This window comes from Ursus maritimus, unplaced genomic scaffold (assembly GCF_017311325.1).
Source record: "Ursus maritimus isolate PB19 unplaced genomic scaffold, ASM1731132v1 scaffold_4, whole genome shotgun sequence".
NCBI lineage: Eukaryota > Metazoa > Chordata > Mammalia > Carnivora > Ursidae > Ursus > Ursus maritimus.
Genome location: NW_024426552.1, coordinates 6319827 through 6340449, shown reverse-complemented (window position 1 = coordinate 6340449; position 20623 = coordinate 6319827). Strand labels below are relative to the sequence as shown.

At 40.2% G+C, this 20623-nt stretch overlaps 1 protein-coding gene across 1 annotated transcript in view; it reads right to left on the bottom strand.

The window, feature by feature from the left end:
• Positions 1-98: 98 nt before the first annotated feature.
• BRWD1 (bromodomain and WD repeat domain containing 1) overlaps positions 99-20623 on the bottom strand; it is a 111459-nt gene continuing 90934 nt past the window's right edge. Inside the window, exons 36-41 of the mRNA XM_040621894.1 lie at positions 20372-20524; positions 18268-18434; positions 14210-14442; positions 12049-12213; positions 8833-9744; positions 99-7864 (exon numbers count right to left, since the gene is read on the bottom strand). Coding sequence (XP_040477828.1) covers positions 6654-7864; positions 8833-9744; positions 12049-12213; positions 14210-14442; positions 18268-18434; positions 20372-20524 — 2841 coding nt within the window. The 3' untranslated portion in view covers positions 99-6653. The remainder of the gene's footprint in view (positions 7865-8832; positions 9745-12048; positions 12214-14209; positions 14443-18267; positions 18435-20371; positions 20525-20623) is intronic.

Genomic DNA, 20623 nt, shown 5'->3' with positions numbered 1-20623 from the left:
AAAAAGGGAATGTCACAGAATAAAGATAAAAGCACTCTGAGGAAGACAGAAGAGTGACAGCGTGGGAGATTAAAAAAATAATAATAATAATGCATACATGAAAGTCAGTGTTAATTTTATTACTGAGAACTTGGTAAATTATAAAGTGCTTTATTCTCCTTGAGAAAACTACAAACAGTTTGTAGAAATATATACAGGATCATTCAGGGTTAGAGAGAAATCCAATTTATATGTTAGGGCACAAGCTTAAAACTCCTGGAGGATACTGCTCTAATACATTTGTGCGGCATCGCTTAATACTAACAAGTCACTACCGGACTCGGGGAAGTCCTCCTGTCCCAGATGGTCTTGGTCGGTCACGTGTTTTGGAGCAGTCAATGAGAGCTTGAGGCATTGCTCCTTTCCTATAAATGATTCCCTATTTGGATATGGCAAAAACCTCATTCATAGAGTAAAAATTAACATCGGTAGTTGTACCCCATCACAGTTCACCTAGATGACCACTTTGTGTCCCTGTGTGTTCTAAGATGGTCTGTGGTGAACAGAAGAAACTTGGATGTAGACATTAGTTCTGATTCAAAGCAATTATCTCTAGTTTCTCTATTTTAAGGACTAATCATATTCTAATTATGATACTTAATACAAAACTTTCCCTAGATCCAAAATAAACTTCACGTCATTGCTCTAGAAGCATGAACATTTTTAATCTCATCAGCATTTTAACTGTGGAGTATTAAAAACAAATCAGAGAATGGAAAAAGATGAAAGCATGTCTGAATCAAAATGAAAATGTACGAGCCTATTTCACATACTTTTGAAGTACTTATATTATTGGTTGCTGTGGCTGGTGGGGGAAACCTTTTAATTGCAAATCACAGCAACTTCTCTCCAACAAGGCTTTTATCAGAGCTAGACTGAGATGTCGTCTTGTCTGCCCTTCACTGAGAAGCAATGAAATGCTCAAAACTCAGGAAACAAACAGCATTTATCACTGATATTCATCCCTCCTAAAGCGCAAGTTTCCAAAAAGATCCCATACGCCGGAAAGTCTGTGTACGTGTTTTAACTCCCCAGGCTGAACACTTTTCTATTTTCTGGGGAGTTAACACTGAGAAGTCAGCTTCTACGGTATGGCCACATCGGGTCTGGAGATTGTCAGAAATAACTCCACAATCAAGAGCTGTTCTTCGCTAGCGTGGTCACTTTTGTGGTGGAGCAGATGAACTCCAGTCTTCCACACACGCAGTGATGGCACCACAGAACTTCGTCTGGCTTTGACAGCTCTTGCAGCCCATCACTCTCCGGCTCGCTCTCATCCCCAGAAAACAGTTCACTGCTTAACAGTCACGATTCTCAAAGACTTGTGATGGCTACTGCAGTTTTTTTCTAAAAATCTGATAAAAGCTCTATAAAGTATGAATTCAGGGATCCTGTATCTGTTTAATGAACTTTTAAATTTAAATTTGTGTTAACATACAGTGTAATACTGGTTTCTGGGTTTGATGAACTTCTTGAGAGAGATCTCAGAGCGTTTTTAAACTGTTGGGCAGGATAAGGTAACCGAAATCAACCCTGGTTTTCAATCTACTTTATTACTTCCCCAGCGAAAAGCAGCACGGCACAGACAATCCAAGGACAACCTCTTTTCAGGCCCATCTTTCAACCCCCTTCAACCCCCTTCAGCCCCCTCCGCCCATACAACAGGGTGTGGCCCTGCATTCTGCCTGCATGAGAAAGAAATCACAAATGGACAGAGGTTTGAGAGAGAAAATAGAGCTGTTTAAGACAAGAGTAAGGGTGAGTTGCAAGGGAAATCGACTGCCTACTGCAGACCTTATAGAATTAATCAGCTAGAAGGCTTGAAGTAGTTTTTAAAAAAAATGTTAGGATAACATTACACTTATTATACTCTACTATCTTAGTTCGTAATTGCTTTAAAAAGTAAGTAAAACTGGTTCCTAGATGACAACTGAGAGTTGTGAAATGTGGTAACAAGTTAATTTAGAAAAGTTTGAGAGATCTTGTGTGGGAGTGGAAAAACAAAGATTTGGCTTTTTGTCCGGCTCCAGTGAAACGGTTAGAATTTCACAGGTGAACTGAACATGTGCATACGGTCCGAGGACTAAGTCTGGATCAACACCTAGAAAACTACCTTCAATATATTAAAACCGGAAGATTGTTTTAACATTTAACCACTCATCAACAAAGGTAGCAACTTCTAAATAATACTCCTGTGGGCCAGGCTGGCGGCTGCAGTCCATGCAAACTGTAACTGGTTGCCTCGTTTCAGTTAGGTCAGTCAGAATGCCTCTTTAGGAGTCCAAATTCCCAATAAAGGTTTTAATAAATGACAAAACTTACCTTAAAAACTAAAGCATGACCAGAAAATATGCTCAAACACTGATAATTCAGTGGAACGATCAGTCGTGACACATACATACATGTCCTATGGTTACTTACATGCTGCCAAAGACAGGGCCTGCAGAAACCGTAAGACCACTATGTTGGAACTGTCCCCATCCGACCTCCCCACATCAGATCCATACAAGTAACACTTAAGGAGACACCAAGTAGAAGTCTTGATATTTTTCCACCAAATTCACAATGTATTAAGGAACCAGCCTGGCAGATTATTAGTGACTAGTAAAAATCTTTCCACTCTGAGAATCCCCACGTACTCTTCGGCAACATCTATAATTTAAGAAAATAGCTACAAAAACCTTAATTAAAAAGTGAGAAACGACAACACAGCCCTCACCATTATAGTCTTTACACTTTAATCCTCTCCATTAACTCACAACTTTTGAGCTACCAAGTGATATTAGCACTAATCTAGTTGGACTAGATTTTTCCACAATGTTCCATTTTCTCCCTAGCGTTGACAAATCTTTCTTGGTTTGGTCTTTGTTCCCAAATACTAGAATCAGAGACAGTCTTTAAACAGTGACGTTGCAAATTTCTTACGGTTTCTGCTTTATTACATCGTGTTACCCACAGCAGAAGCTGAGAGACGGTCTTCCGTAATAACGGAGAGCTCTCCCGCAGGGAGGGTGCTGTCGCACTACATCACACCAGGAAAGGCTCAACTACAATTTCCACACAATCTAAGACACTGGAGTGTTCGCGGACAACTCCGAGATGCTGAATAAAGGCAATATGCTGACTTGACATGGATGAAAATGATGGAGCTGTTCTAGCCATTTAAAAGTTACTCAAAAAAATCCAATACAACTGAGTAGAAAGGAAAACCAAAAATATCGTAAGCACCTTGAACAATGTTCTTGCATTCTGATACAAAAACCTCTCATTTTTTCAGGTGGCACAAATTCAATGTGCACTGACGAGAGATTGAAGTCCTTTCAGTGTAGTTTTTAAAATGATACACTGAAATTAATAAATTGTGTTCTGGTTATTCTAAAGAAAGAAAGGCTAGAAGAGGGGCAGGGAATGTAGTATGAACCCAAGGCTGTTCTAAGAATTGTTACCTAAGATGTCAGCAACCAATGGTGTGTGAAGATTTAGTGACAAGTCTTATTCTTATTTTTGGACAGTAATACCTTCAAGATGGCATTGTTATTGGCTTGCTTCATACCTCCTTTTTCATTTGCAATTCTAGGTTTTGAAGTGCCTTTTCCCCAGACATAAGTTCTTTCCCCCCATTTTTGTATTATAAAATTAATTTGCTTTTTTAGGTGCAACTCTCTACTATTTAGAAGAAATTTTGGTGTTGTAACTGCTTTACAAATAATAACTAAATTGAGAAAAGATTTAATCAGAGATTTTTCCCCTAAAATAAAAAAGGGAGAACGACCACCCTAAAAATTATCTGAAAATGGGATACTTTCCCTTTTATTCAGAAGTTACTACACATTGTTGGTATATCCTTTTAAAGTCTGACATGAAAAAAAAAAAGTTTTTAAACCTCACCTATTTCTCAAATGTTTGACATCTTTTTTCTTAATAGTCTTTCAAAGGAATCAAAACTCAAATCTAAATACCTCAGCCCTTTTTTTCAACCCTGAATGAATAAAATCATAGGACTCTGGACATACACAACCACAGCAGTTTGTTGTTGTTGTTCATATACACCGTTAAGTGACTTCAAGTGCAATGAAAAGCTACAGCACTTACTTCCGGATCAGTTCACATTCAATCTGCAAGCTTTTGTCCTTTTTCACAAGAAAATACAAACTGATCCCAAACACATTAAAGTACATCCGTGCATTAAATCCCTGCGCATTTCGCATAAAGAGAAGTAGAAAAAAAAGTCAAACATGTTCTAGTGCTCAATGTAAACATTTTGAACTATTAATTATTTATTAATTTTCCTTAAAGTACTTAGGAGTGTGTGTCACATATTCAAAGTTAACCTTAGGAATAGCACCATGACCAAAAAAACCCATAAAAATGATTCTCACTATAATCCCTTAGTTCTACTTCAGAACTTGAGAAGCTAACATTGTCAACCATGCCTTCAAAGTCATGAGGCCAAATTCTTATTTTTTTTTTTTTCCAGGTGAAACCAAAATACTGCTTTCTTAAACACAAAGGTCTAACAATTTTGGACAAAAAAGAAAAATTAGTAATTGGATGACCAGCCAATCTGTGACCAGTTAATTCAGTCCAAAAGATAAGAATAGTTCTACCGATGAAGCCTAAATGATCAAAGTCTCATTTTACCAAAAGAATTTATGTATTTATGAACGTATTCTATATTTGTATTTATGGATTTTTTTGGTACCTTTTTGCAGACGATGGTAAACATGGAGTTATAACCCTGAGAATAGATATAAAACAGAGAAGCTTTAGAAGAGTTTAAATAAATTAATGGATAGGACATCTACCACCATTGCTTAAAACTAGGGAAGTAAAGAACATTCCATTAATGTTTTCAGGTCAATAGTCAAGGACAATTCTCCTGAATCACTCTCTCTACCACATACTTAACACAGACTTTGATAAAGAAGAGCATCTTAGTTTTGACGTGGTGACAGCTCTCTAAACAACCAAAGGAGGGGTAAGTCCGTCCCACCTATCTCAGTTGGTAATGTCCAAAAACACCCTTCCCCTTGCATCAGAGTGCAAAGTACCTTCTACCATGTCGAATGGAACAGATAACTGAAAAGTAACAACACTTAAGAACATTCTCTAACACTGACACCAGAGTCTGATGCTTTTCCATACCTGCCACCTTCGGGATACACAGGAGAAAAGGGTTAATTTTGTCTGGAACCAAACGCAGGGCCAATAAATAACAAAGGTGGGAGTACGGTAACATACTCCTTTGCTACAAATATGTAAACCATTTGAATCAAGTCCATCTTCAGGCACAAACAAGCTAGGAATGGCCACCTACACTGTATGGAGTAGCACAACCTATCAAGCAAGAATATTTGGCTCGAAAATAAGTACTTATTTGATGTATTTGATGATGTGATAGAAGTTTCACTTTAAATGGATTCCAAAATTATTTTCCCACAACACATGACAGTTTCTTAGATTTAAACTAGAGATCACTAGTAAAGATACACTTAGTTGCCCCATCAAAGAATGCCTGGGATTGCACATGGCAGCAGTGAGCTAAAACAAAGAGATGGAGAATGACATTTAACTATTTTCCTATATAGATGAGATTTGCGATTGCACTCTTAACAAAACTCAACTCTACAACCTCAATGGAAATGGGGGGGAAACTACATATACTTTAAATACTCTCTTGGCCCCGTACAACCTATGAAAGAACACACTTTTCCTAAATCTAAGGCACACAAACTCCTCTATTTCACAGAGTAAGACTATGGAAGACCAAGATTTTGGTTAAATCCCTTACACAGAAACCAGGAGACCTTGGAAAAGACAAATTATATAGCATTCTGTTAGTGCACAATTTAAAAGAAAATGCTAGGACTACGGTCGGGGCCTTAGAGGTTTAAAATATACAATCAAAACATTTTAAAAAATAATTTACCAGCACTTTATAAATTCAAGTTTATAAAATAAAACTGATGATATTTTCCTTAAAAATAAAGAAAAAGAAAGAAAAGACCAACAGCATTTGGAAAGAAACCATTTCAATGAAAATGACCAAATCTGGTATAATGCATCTGCTCAAGTAGCCAGGGAAAGAAAACAAAACAAAACAAAAAGTGGTAGGTACCTCGCCTACTAATCATGGTTACACCTCCCATGATTGTAATGTCAGTATGCACATAATATTTATGAAGAATCTGTAAACATAGGTCACGTGAAATTGTTCGACTACAACAGGACAGGGGTTAGAAACTACCACCTCTTGACGCGTTCAGAAAGTAACTGCGTGACACTTGCTACCATGAAAGTAATGCTTATCGGTTTTGATAACCAGGATGTCTAGTGTTGAACACATTTCAAATTCTTGCTATCTGTAGTTAAATACTGTCAAAGTAGATCTGCCCCCAAAATGAAGCATATTTTGGCACCTGTGCTGAGCGCTGCTACAAAGGCAAGCAAGTGCAAATAAAAATAACAGTCATGATTTAGTCACATTCATAACTTTTCATAGAAAAATATAAATATATTCCCTGAATTGTAGGACAAAAAATAATTTCAACAGCCAACTTTCACCATAAATTCCAGTCCATTTCCTCTTTCAATGAACTGGCTTTCTCTCAAGGTCATAAGGTGCAATCATCAAAATCTAACACATTTTCTAAGCTTCTGTCATCATCCCCATCATGGTATCTCACGGTCCTTCTGCCCTGATTTCTCGTTTTTATTTTCGAACGTCGAAGACCTCTCTTCGATTTTGCATAGTCCAAGTCCTCCCAGTCGTTATCGTCCACACTCAGCCTAGGCCGTTTGCTCTGTCTCTGCCGCCTCGAGCCTCTTGCTGCGGCGGCTGCACAAGCTTTACCTTTTCTTGCCGCTTTCGCCTTTCCTCTCGTTTTCCTCTTTTTGGTTTTCGCATCGTCGGCACAGTCCCCGTCTGATTCCGTCGCAGACGCCAAGTCCGAGTCGGATCTGGGGCCGGCGTCGGGCCCGCGCTTGGAAGTGCCTCCCGCTGCGGCCGCCCGCCCGCTCCGGGGCTGGGGCTGGGCCTGGGGCTCGGGCTGCAGCCGCCGCCGCCTCCCCTCGGCCTCGGCCGCGCCCCGCGCCTCCCGCAGCACTTTGGTCTTGCTGAACGGGGCCTTGCCGTAGGTCCGGAGCCTCCGGCCGTTCCACCGGCGCAGCCCGTAGTTGAGGTCCTCCTCGAAGGTGCTCTCGGCGGCGGCCTTCTGCGCCGGAGCCGACTCGGGCGAGCACTGGCTGCCCCGCTCACCCCCCGGAGTCTGGCTTTTTGACTCTTCGTCTGAAGACGCCACCGAGGAACGCCGCGCGCTCGGAGCTGCAGCGGCTGCTCTGCGGCTCCGGGTGTGCCTGCCCCTGGGGGCTCTGTGGGCTCGGCGTGGCGCCTCGGAGGCACAGTCTCGCCACACCAGCGGCGCCGCGACACTCCGCAGCCAGCGCTTCCCGGCCGGCGGGCGGCGCTCATAAGCACTCGGCCGCGGCTCAGCCACCAGCGCCGCCCCCTCGGCCTCTGGCGCGCCGCGTCCCGCCAGCCGCCGCCCCGTCGCCGCCGTCGCCGCCGCGGCGCACGCGGAAAGCGGGGGCTTCCTCCTCCCGCCGCTGCTCCGGCCGCACGCGCGGTCCAAGCCGGCGTCCTCCGCGTCGCTCGCGAGCTTCGTGTTCCGGGCAGCCGGGGCTGCACGCCGGCGGGGAGTCCTCAGGGGACCCGTCTTGCCTTTGGAGGGCTTCTTCACCACCTTCGAGTTGCTGTCTGAGTCACTGGAACAGACCCTTTTCCTGGAAACTTTTCTGCTTTGTCCGTGGTCTTGTGATGTAGAATCTAAAAATTAAATATTCAGAGTATTCCTTTAATCTGTAAGAGTATGTGTAAAGGAATTAAATGCCCAACATTTTAAACGGGAAGTCCGGGATTCTTACGGACTTGGAAGGAGGATGGCAGCGAATGTTCGGGATCTTAGAGCACTGACCTTTCTTTGGGCAGCCTCAATACAGCACATTCCCAGCCTTGCTGTTCGCATTCACAATACAGCTGACACACACAGTTCCGTGAATACAGACTAACTTCTCTTTACCAATGCACCAAGGTATGCAAACTAATCACTGATTCTCAGCCTCCCTGAAACTTTTTTTCAGCTCACAAGCTCCGATCACACCAACACCTTTAATCTTAGCTCTAACTGCCTCACGCTCTTCAGTATTTTTCATCAGCCCCCACCTACCAAGAGTACAGCCTTAAATCAGCAAGTGATTTTCACCCCTCTGTGCCCCAGGGTTATTACAAGTAACGTGAACAATAATACTACTACCTAGCTCATAAAAGATCTGAAGACTGAACTAGTTAATATAGGTAAAGCATGGAGAACAATTTCCTGATCCATAGAACAGCTCAGTGGCCACTCTGTTGGCTAGCTGCTGCTGTTATTCTGACTTACACATCCCTTTCAAGCAAACAGTCCTACCCTTTTCTCTCCTCTTCTGAAACTGGCTAACACCACAGCTTGTAAATGTGTTTGTCTCCGCTTTTCTGAAACCCACAGCCAATACAAGAAGTGAAATCTTACTAGAAATAGCTGTTACGGCCTGTTATGTGAATAAAACTAAACATATATAACGACCAGTTATGCATGCACACAGAACATCAGGGATGCACAGCAAAGACGGAGAATGCATGGGGTGGACAGAAAACCACTGGCGAAGAGAAGTTTCATGGGGAAAAACGATGTATGCTATAAGGACAGAGAACAGAGAAAACATGCCAGTGAGCCAAGGTTACATGTTTTGAATTACCTTTCAAAAAATTGTTTGGTTTTTCTTTTGTGTTGTCATCATCTGAATCCAAATCAGTCTCAGATACATGATCTGAGGAACGCTGGGACCCGGCAGTCGGTTCACACTTCGAACCCCCTCTAATCAGGTTTGTTTCCATTATGTGACAGCTGCCATCTTCTCGATCTTGCTCTTCAGATTCAGACTCCTCCGACTCACTGAAGATCTTTGCTTTTTTAAGGAAAGTAAGATTCTTACGAGCTGTGTTGTATTTCCTACCGGCATACTTCCTTGGTTCCGAATCTGCTTCCTCCTCTTCCTCTGAGCTGCTGTCTGCCTTAAGTTTCTGCCCAGATGTAGAGGGACCAGCAGTTCTGTTATGTACATTATCTGAATCATGACTTTTAGAGTCTTCGTCAGAAGACTCTATTTTAAGAAATTTTGTTTTAGAAGTTGCTGGAGCCTGCGACTTATAACCATTGGCGTGCCAATTTTTGCGGGCTACTCGCAAATCACTTTCGGACTCTGAATCCCCATTTTCAGACTCATTCGTGGTATTCTGGGCAGCATGAGAACTGGACAGTGGTGATGGCTGATTTCGATCTTTTAGCTCCTCTTCTTCAATTTCGGACTTTAAGCTCTGATCATCTTCAGAATTATGTAATAACTTTTTTCTAGCCACAGCAGAAGCATTACGGTGAGGCAGCTTACGGCCAGAGCAGACACTTTCAGAGCTCGAGTTCTCCTCTACGTCACTCATGAGCTTTATCTTATTGGCAGCCACGGCAGCACACTTTCGTAGCACTTTCCGGTTATTTCCAGCCCTGGCTTTTAGACTTTCACTGGTCTCCACTGAATTGTTATCAGAGTCACTTAAATAGACTCTCTTTCGTGTGGCTTTTCTGCCACATCCATTCTCTAAAGAAACTGGACCTAGAAATAAAGTAGCACTGAGATTAGAAAAGTCTTCCTTATTTCAACATTTTTTAATGAATTTATTATTTTAGAACTGATGTTCCCTACCTTTTAATGCCAAAACAGATTTCCCTTCTAAATCCAAAAAGCCCTAAGGATGGGGGCACCTGAGTGTCTCAGGTTAAGTGTCTGATTCTTGATTTCAGCTCAAGTCATGATCTCAGGGTTGTGAGTTCGAGCCCTGCCTGGTGCTCAATGTGGAACCTGCTTAAGATTCTCTCTCTCCCTCTCCCCACCCCTTCTCCTGCATTCTCTCTCTCAGGGGTGGGGCGGGAAGGAGCCCTAAGGATGAAACAGAAGAGAAAGCCCAGAAGAAACCCATGGCTACATCATCAATTACTTTATAAAAGAGACAAGAATATATAATGGAGAAAAAACAGTCTCTTCAACAAACAGCGCTGGGAAAACTGGACGGCCAACAGGCAAAAGGATAAAACAAGATTACTATCTTACACATACACAAAAATTAACACAAAATGGATTAGACACTTGAATGTAAGACCTGAAACCATAAACCTCCTGGAAGAAAACACAGGGGGTAAGCTCCTTAACACTGATCTTGCTGACGATTTTTGGATCTGACACCAAAAGCAAAGGCAATAAAACCAAAAATAAACAAGTGGGACTACATCGAACTAAAAGCTTCTGCACAGCAAAAGAAATCACCAACAAAATAAAAAGGCAACCTACTGACATGTGCAAACCATGTATGTGATAAGGGGTTAACTGTTCAAAGTATTTAAAGAACTCATACAGCTCATTAGCAAAAAAAAATCTGATTAAAAAATGCAGAGGATGTGAGTAGACATTTTTCAAAATATGGCATACAAATAATGGGCAACAAGTGAAAAGATGCTCAACATCACCAATAAGGGAAACGCAAATCAAAACCACAGTGAGATGTCATCTCACACCTGACAGAATGGCTATCATCAAAAAGACAAGAAACAGGGTTGGCGAGGATGTAGAGAAAATGGAACCCTCATGCACTGCTGGTGGGAATGCAAATTGTTACAGCCACTGTGGAAAACAGTATGGAGGCTCCTCAGAAAGTTAAAATTAGTACTACCCTACGATCCAGCAATTCACTGCTAGGTATTTATCCAGAGAAAACTAAGCACTAATTTAAATAGATATTTGCACCCCAATTTCACTGCAGCATCATTTACAAAAGCCAAGATACGTAAACAACCAAGGCATTCATTGATGGATGAATGGAAAAGATGACGTGGTATAGCTATACGATGGAATATTATTCAGTCATAAAGAAGAATGGAATCTTGCCATTTGTGACAACATGGATGGACCCTGAAGGTGTTATGCTAAGCGAAATAAGTCAACAGAGAAAGACAAATACTGTATCATTTCACTTATACGTGGAACCTAACAAACAAAATAACCAAACACTCCAAAAAACCACTGATCAGAGAACAGATTGGTGGGGGGAGGGGAGGTGGAGACCAAAAGGTACAAACTTCCAGTTTAAGTCACAGGGATGTAATGTACAGCATGATGACTATACTTAATACTCTTGCATATCTGAAAGCTGCTAAGAGTAAATCCTGAAAGTCCTCATCACAAGAAAGAAAAACTTTATGTACAGTAACTAACGGTAACTGCACTTACTGTGATCATTCTGCAGTGTATACAAATATCAAATCATTATGCTGTACGCCTGAAATATAATGTTGTATGTCAATTATATCTCAATTTTTAAAAAATCTAAAAAGGAGGGATGCCTGGGTGCCTCAGTCAGTTTATGCATGTGCCTTCGGCTCAGATCGTGGTCCCAGATCCCAGATCCCAGGGTCCTGGGATCAAGTCCCGCATCCAGCTCCTTGGTCCGTGAGGAGACTGCTTCTCCCCCTGCTTGTGCTCTTTCTCGATAATAAATTATTTTTATTTATTTATTTATTTATTTTTAAGATTTTATTTATTAATTTGACAGAGAGAAACAGCTAGTGAGAGAGGGAACACAAGCAGGGGGAGTGGGAGAGGAAGAAGCAGGCTTCCAGAGGAGGAGCCTGATGTGGGGCTCGATCCCAGAATGCTGGGATCACGCCCTGAGCCGAAGGCAGACACCTAACGACTGCACCACCCAGACGCCCCTCTTGATAATAAATTTTAAAAAATCTTAAAAAAAAATCTAAAAAGGACATTTAACCGTATGTAGCAGACACATTAAAAAAATAAGCCATTCCACACTTAGCTTATGGATTCCCTGGGTATATCCGTGCAAAATACCAACCATGAGTCTCTTACCAGTTTTCCTTTGAGCAGCTCTGGTTCTGGTCACCCTGAGATTACTGCTTCTGGCCAGCCCACTACGTAAGGAAGATTCACGAGGTCTTGAACTCTCTTTGCTTTCCTCTGAACTATTAGAAGCCGATGATGAAGAGGTACCTAAGGAATCTTCCATCTCACTTTCTAAGAAAAACAAGGCATCAACAGTTCATCACACATATTCTATCTTTACACACAAGCAGTTGTTTCGTAACAACAGACTAAAAGCAGATTCTCAAAATACTTAGAAGAGATTATATTTTTAAAAACTGTTTTAAAGAACAACTCAAAAAATTTTGGCATTAGAAAGTACATAATCGGGGCTCCTGGGTGGCACAGCGGTTAAGCGTCTGCCTTCGGGTCAGGGCGTGATCCCGGCGTTCTGGGATTGAGCCCCACGTCAGTCTCCTCCGCTGTGAGCCTGCTTCTTCCTCTCCCACTCCCCCTGCTTGTGTTCCCTCTCTCGCTGGCTGTCTCTATCTCTTTCAAATAAATAAATAAAATCTTTAAAAAAAAAAAAAAAAAAAAAAATTTTAAAAAAAAAAAAAAAAAAAAAAGGAAAGTACATAATCAGCATTCCAAATCAAGTCTGTTCTCTCATTTCTGAAAGGAACATATTAATCCTGGGTTGGATTCAGAAAATACAGTTTATATATTTCATAAAGTTCCATTTAAAAATGTTAATTAGGGGTGCCTGGGTGGCACAGCGGTTAAGCGCCTGCCTTCGGCTCAGGGCGTGATCGCGGCGTTATGCGATCGAGCCCCACATCAGGCTCCTCCGCTGTGAGCCTGCTTCTTCCTCTCCCACTCCCCCTGCGTGTGTTCCCTCTCTCACTGGCTGTCTCTATCTCTGTCAAATAAATAAATAAAATCTTAAAAAAAAAAAAAAAACTGTTTAAAAAAAATGTTAATTAGCCCCCATCCACTTCTGTCCTATGAGACTAGTATTTGCTGTAGGAAAGACAACCACTGTTAAGCCCCACGTCAGTGGACACACTTTCAGGCCTTTTGCTAGTAAGCCCTGTACAGTGGTACCGCACACACTTTCGGCTCAAGAGGTCATTTTCACATGTTCCACCAGAAAGGGGGAGGGGAGGGATAGAAAAAACAAGATAAATAATTTAAACAGTACAGGTCACTTCTCCCTACTACCTCACTAATGAGTGCATGCTCCAGTTTGAACACGGCACAGAAAAGCTTCCCGTTCTTTCGTCCACTCCATCCTTACATACCTACCACAGAATGAAAGTTTTATCAAAGTGAGTGGGAGCATGTTGCTAAAAGGTAAAATTTTGCTCCACAAATACAACCCCAACTCCGCGTTAAAGAAAGTGGCTGCATTAGAAGGGCACCAGTCACCAAGTTGTGTTTCTTCCTCTGAAACTGCTCTGCCACTTGCCATTTTGACTGCTCATATTCTATTCCATTCCACTCCCCACCATGTTGACTCAGTTTCCAGATTCTTCCCCTTCCCTGCATTTTACTGCCAAAGTGATTGATCATCCCGAAACAGAATTAATCATGTGATTTCCTTACTCACCAAGGGACCCAATTAAGTAATCCAAACTCTTCTGCAAGGCTTGCCACTCTAATATGTGGCTGCATTCTACCTCTTTGGTCCTATTATTTTAAATTATAGTAATTTTTACACTATCATCACAAGTCACCAAAATCACTCAGAGCAACAGGGAAGTATACACCCACCACAGCCTCATTCCCACAATGCTAACAAAGGGTTAGGATCAGCTGTGGTTATACTACCAAACAGCCAAGAACATCAACAGCTTAGAATTTACTATGCCATCCAGTTTTAAGCTCACATGATGACTATGCCGTTTATTTTTTTAAAGAAAAACAAAAGCATCAAATTTTGCATACAAAGTGTGATATTTATATCCCATTATTTAAAATGTAGAAGATTCAAGTTTGCATAGAATGTGGCTGCACCATTTGCAAAGACCAGCACTTATCAAACATATAGTTATAACTGCTGCATATTTGTTACTTTTGACTCTATCATAGAATTGTAAATTCCTCAACTGTTAGGCCAGTCTTATTTATTCTCTCCTCTGAACCCACAGTAACCGGCAGTGCTACACACAGGAATGCTGGCAGTTAAATAACAATGCTCCTGTCTCACCAGATAACGTAGAGCCGTTGTGTAGAGTGACAGGCCTACTTCTCATTCTTTCTGACGATCCCGCTGAATCCGCTGAATCCGAGGAGTCACCAGACGTCACCCCTGAAGAGACACTAGCACTTGTCTTGTGGCTTGCAGAGTAAGCGGCCCTACTGGAGGTAGACTGGGTAAGAGAACCTACCAATTCAGGAATTACTTTTGTCTGAGATTTTAACCGCTTCTGCTTGACATTTCTGGTTAAAGACAGGAACAAAGGAAACAAAATTTAATTAAACAGAGAATGCCTGAGTAAAAGTATACTATTACTTAACCTGAGAATAATTTTATGATCGAAACATTAAAATATTCATTAACATCTTATTCTCACATGGATTACTACTAATATTTTATTCTAAACTGGCGTAAGTAGCAGAGTTACAGAGAATCAGACTGAATACCGTAAGTTCTTAGGATTAAATGCTAAGAGGAGCCAAGGTTTTTGTAACACGGGCATTCATTCATATTATAAAACTGAGTCTCAGACACAATTTTCTCTCTGGTCTATTCATACGTTCCTAAAGACTCTAAAATTAAGAGGAGAAAGCAACAAAACCTAAATAGTAAGAACAGAGGCAAAAAAAAAAAAAAGATCAGAACAAGGTAGTTTTTTCTAGGACCAATCTGTTTACTTCTAAGTACCAACCAGTTCACCGTGTTGGGTCCCTGAGCCATGGATTATGAAGAAAAAGGAGAAGTTTAGGACAAGACAGTCTTTGATTTCAAATTAACAGATCTCGGTAATATTCATGTTGAATAATCCTATTTTCATTTAAAATGACAAGATAATGGAGGTTTTAAGAGTATCTAATCTAAGCTCAAAGACAACCACAAGGTTCTTTAAAGCAGATGTTTTATCACCAAGAAATTTCAAGCTTCTTATGTCAAAGTATTAATTTCCATTACTATCAACTGGAGGACAGACCAATAAATACAAAAATAAATAATTACATGCTCATATTCATCATAAACTTCATTTTAAACAGAAAACAAAGTGGTAAATGTAAGATTGTTCCCCTTTTATCCTATGTCTTTCTGAACGGTTGGACTCTTCAATTTTTCAAAAGAGAGTTTTTTTAAATAATTAAATGAAAAAATTAAACTCATACGGTAACAGAAAAACCCAAACTCAGATTCATTTTATAAAATAAATGACCCATACTCTCCAAAACTGTCAATTAAGAAGACAAAGGCTGAAAATAAAATTCCTGATTAAAACTAAAGAGAGGCACCTGGCCGGCTCAGTTGGTAGAGCCTGTGACTTTTGATCTCAGGGTTGTGAATTCAAACCCCACACTGGGCGTAGAGATTACTTTAAAAAAAAAAAAAAAATTTTTGAAAATAGGATTGTGTGATGATTAAATGAGTTAACATTATTTATTTTTTTTTTTTTAAGATTTTATTTATTCGACAGAGATAGAGACAGCCAGCGAGAGAGGGAACACAAGCAGGGGGAGTGGGAGAGGAAGAAGCAGGCTCATAGCGGAAGAGTCTAATGTGGGGCTCGATCCCAGAACACCGGGATCACGCCCTGAGCCGAAGGCAGGCGCTTAACCGCTGTGCCACCCAGGCGCCCCGAGTTAACATTTTTTTAAACAACAAATTACAGAGACAGTAACTACATGCAATGCAAGATTCTCCTTTGGGTTTAGATTAGAAAAAAAAAATTTGCCTTAAGGACATTATTGGGTCGATGGTAGAAATACAATAAGGTGTGGTTAGAACCTTATTTTTTAGGGGCGCCTGGGTGGCACAGCGGTTAAGCGTCTGCCTTCGGCTCAGGGCGTGATCCCGGTGTTATGGGATCGAGCCCCACATTAGACTCTTCTGCTATGAGCCTGCTTCTTCCTCTCCCACTCCCCCTGCTTGTGTTCCCTCTCTCGCTGGCTGTCTCTATCTCTGTCGAATAAATAAATAAAATCTTAAAAAAAAAAAAAGAACCTTATTTTTTTAGCAAATTCACACTAAGTATTTAAGGGTAAAGGATTAGGATGTCAGAAATATCTTTTTGAATATTTAGAAGAAAAACACGTAACAAAAAGATAAGGCAGTGATAAAGCAAATGTGACATACTATGAAAAACTGGTGAGTCCAGGTAAGGAGTATAAAGGAGTTCTTTCAATTATTCTTCAGCTTTTCTGTAATTGTGAAATTATTTCAAAATTAAAAGTTGAAAAAGAAAAAAAAAAAAAAAGCAGGGAGGACTCACATAGTACTTCGTAATGTATGTCCCTGAATTACAGGCTGTAAAGCAGCTGAACAGGACAAACTCATTTACCTGAGGAACACGTGTTTACCCATTTCAGGGCAGCTCTGTTATTCTAAACAAGGGGGCAAGGATGCAAGGAAGACTTTGGCAAATCCTCTCACCCAAAAAGCAAAGATAAAACTGGCAAACTCATCCAAAAAAGTCATTTTACAACTCTGGAAAGTAATCATAGGCCCTTAACAAATTAAAAAGCGTTTATTCAAGAAAACCTTCTGAATCTAAGAAAAAACTTGACTGGAGTTTTTGGCATTTTAACTTTGGGCTCCTCCCAGTCACGCACACCCCAATTCTGTGGCACAGCCTTGAGGACCAGGAGAAAGAGGCAGAGGGAGCTGGCCGATTTGGGAGCTTCAGACAATGCATGCTCTGCCCGCGGACACCAAACTCACTGCTGGCAATGCAGCCAGGCCAATCACACAACTGCCTAAGCTCTGCCACCGGTTAGAGCCAACAGAAGTTCGGGCAAAAATCTAAAGGAGATCTAGGGAATTAGAGTCACAGGAATCTTTGAAAAGCTCCAATGTCTTCCTGGGGATGTAGAAGGTTCCACATACATACTCAAGAAAGACTGGGGAGAGCCCTGTTATCTAGTTGTCCTTGGCTGACCTTGAGACTCATGCCTGAAAAAATGTAAGCAGAAGGTGAAGTCTGCCCCACTCCACACAAAGACCTTCTTCAGAAAAGGGTGGAAGGCTTATTACTTAAAGTGTTTAAGCACAAAATTTCTGACCACTGAGCTATGCTAAGTCAGGGAAAACATCCAGGAAGACAGTCCCCAAAATTTTCTTTTAATTTTTAAAAAGCAGATTTCAGTGGCTTTAACACTGCAGGAAAAACAGACTACAGAACTGGTTTAGGCAACTCACTAAAGAAGACCAGCAACAAGCACCATCACTGAGAGAGAAGGACCAGAATTCAGAGTTTCTACAGTATGTTAACAAACAGCAACAAGAAAATCTGAAGAGATGGTATTTCCAGAACGGCAACGTTATTTTACTAAGTATGTCCTGCTTCCAACAAAACAAGACAAGACATACCAAGAGCCAAGGTAGTTTGCCCAGATACAGGTAAAAATGAAGGCAACAGAAAGTCTCTGAAAGGACTCAGATGTTGAACTAAAGACATTTGAATCAACTACTATAAACACATTTGAAAACCAAATGAAATAATGTTTACAGAATAAAAGGAAGCACGATGACAGAGAATATAGATGAAGACATAGAAATCACAAAAAACAAACAGATTCTGGAGCTGAAAAGCGCAATAACCGAAACAGACATTGAGAAGACGGCTCAGCAGCAGATGGGAGCTGGTGCCAGAATCCGTGACCTCGGTAGGTCAGTACGATCCCATCTGAACAGGAAGAGCAGGAAAAACAAAGAAAGCCTCAGAGGCCTGTGGGAGACCATCCATCATATCCACACATGTACATATGTGCATAATGTTTCATCAATATTTCTGTTACACAAATGCTCAACAGTCATATAAAGTACCCACTTTACTCTCTGCACTAAAAAAAAGCTTATTAAAAATAGTATTTTAATCCTAAGATTTTTAAATCTGTAGTCTTCATTAAATGCTTTAAATACCTAATTACAAATTGTACAGTAGCTCTATATGCAGTGCTTTCAAGCCATAAAAAAAACATCATTCTGAATATACCGTACTCCTAATCATTTTAGAATAAAATTAAAGAAGTATCACAACCTGAAATTTGTCTAATTGCATACAAAGCCTGCAATAACCAATTCACCTGATACTTTTGTTAGCCTGATTGACACGGTTACAATTTTGCCGTCTCTTGAACCTCTGGCTTCTTCGAAGTTTTTCATTGAATTTTTGACCAATTTTAAAATCAGAGGAGATTTTCTTCATTTTTTCTTCAAATAAGGCAGACAATCTCAAGGTCATACTGTAAATCTGCAAGGATATAAAAGCAAAACTAGAACTACAACATACCTTTAAAAATACTTTCACAAAAAAAAATGTGTAACACAGGCGACTTGCAATCTGTTCTATCACTATTATAGTCAACAGCTTTTCCTTATTTTACCCACTGCCCCCCTTCCTTCAGTGAAACAGCATCAAACATATACCTCTCAGATGAAAAGAAAGTCGTTTTAAATCAAGCAATTCTCTGGAATCTAGGACTGATGTCTACATGTCAAGTGTTCTCATTTGGCTTTTCCCATTTTCATATTCACATGTACAAATTCAAAAAATGTCCCCTTCTCCCAAAGTTAGATGTGAAGTTGGTGGGTTTAAGGATTACTATTTAGGCAGCAAAAGAGCAGTGTCTCCTTGGGAATGAGGAAACAAAGGCACTTTCACCCTGGTCTCCAACTTGCAATTTGACTGCCTCTGAAGCTACCTAGATCTAAATATGAATTACAGACCAAAGGCTATCTTCCTCCAGGAGAAGAAAATAGACCCTAGGCCTTTAACAGATAGGAAAGACTGTGTCTTAACAGGTTTTACCATTAAATAGTATCAAATTTTCCAAAGAATTCAGCAGTGTGATGTTAAGTGCTACTGTAAATAACTTTGGTACAGCTATGTATTTACAAGAAGTACTCTCAACTCATTCACAATCACTCTTGGAAAATAAGTGAAAAAGTCTAATGTTCAAAAGCTACGTATCAATCACTGATGCACTGGGCAGAAGGGTGGAGAGACTAACACTAGAGAATCTTTAAAAAAGGTGTGTGGGATACATGAATTTCCTGCAAGCTTTATAAATATATACACACATACATATGCACAATATATGTGAAATTCAAAATCTTTGAACTGATCTTTGAATCTCTGAAATGATCTTTGACAATTATTTCCACTATTTTGTATATACCTTAAATTTATTCTTTTCCTTCAAATCTGAATTCTAGTGTAAGTCACCAGTTTTAATGAGTGATTTTTTCCCTCATCATATTAAGTTTGAAACCCCCACTTCTCTTAAGAATCATCACTTTCATATTATCTGTCTTCTCATTAGGTTTTACATAAAATTCAGTAGTACATTTGAATTGAACATAAACATTTAACAAAAACGGGTACTAAAATTATTAGTGCCTCAAAATGAAAAGAGGGCATGTATGAAAAAACTCAGCGTTACCATCATACGCAGTGGTGAAAGACAGAAAATTAAGTGAAATTAAGACAAAATGGTTAATTAGCAATGATAGTCACTGATCATGGACAAGGTGCTACAATATTAAGCAAGTGCTTTACTTGAAGATCTTCTCGAATCGTGGTTTTTTTTTAATTACCCAACACACACTGGCTACAAGGGTTTGTGATATTTGTGAAAATTAGCTGAGAGTGTATGTACCCTTCTGTACATTTATTATGCTTCAACAAATTTTGAAAACTTATCCAATGTGTAACATTTTAATAATACTTGAGGGACGTCCTCTCTACTAGTGTTCTTAAAAAATCAGGTGGCTCATGTGCTTCCTCTTTGCATCCCAAATACTAGTATGGCATCAGGAGTCCCACCCACACTTCAGATCTTCCTTCACTCACTTGTAATATTCTTCCACCCTCTCTCAGTAAATTTCTAATCCACTTTTCAAGAGTCCTACACGAATGAAAACACAGGTTTTTCTCATTCTAGGTATCACATTCACCAGCAGTCTCATTCCCATCAATTCCCATTTGTTTATACAACTTCAGGAAAGGTAAACATGAACTGCTGTAAGGGGCCAACCGCAGACACTCGGGCAGCGGTAGAGCGCTGTTCTTACCAGTGGTCCCTCTCCTCACTTATCTGTAAAGTTCCAACAATTACCAGCCAAGGGGAAAATGACCATCAACATAGATTACACACTTTTTTCTCTGATAACCACTTTTAAAATTACCTTTGATCTTTTGTTTGGCGTATATGCTTTTGCATTGCTAAATATCAACCGGATGTCTTTGCAAAATTCCAAAGGGCTGTCATAATTTCCTGCTTCTAAAGTTTCCCTTACTGTTCCAAAATCCATTGGAGTATCTATAATATCTCGATAGTCCTAGGTTTTAAAAACAATAATTAGTTCAAAGATTTGATTCCTACTTTTAGAAATGCAAGTGCATCAGAGCTCTAAAATATTCAAAATGAGGGAGGAGAA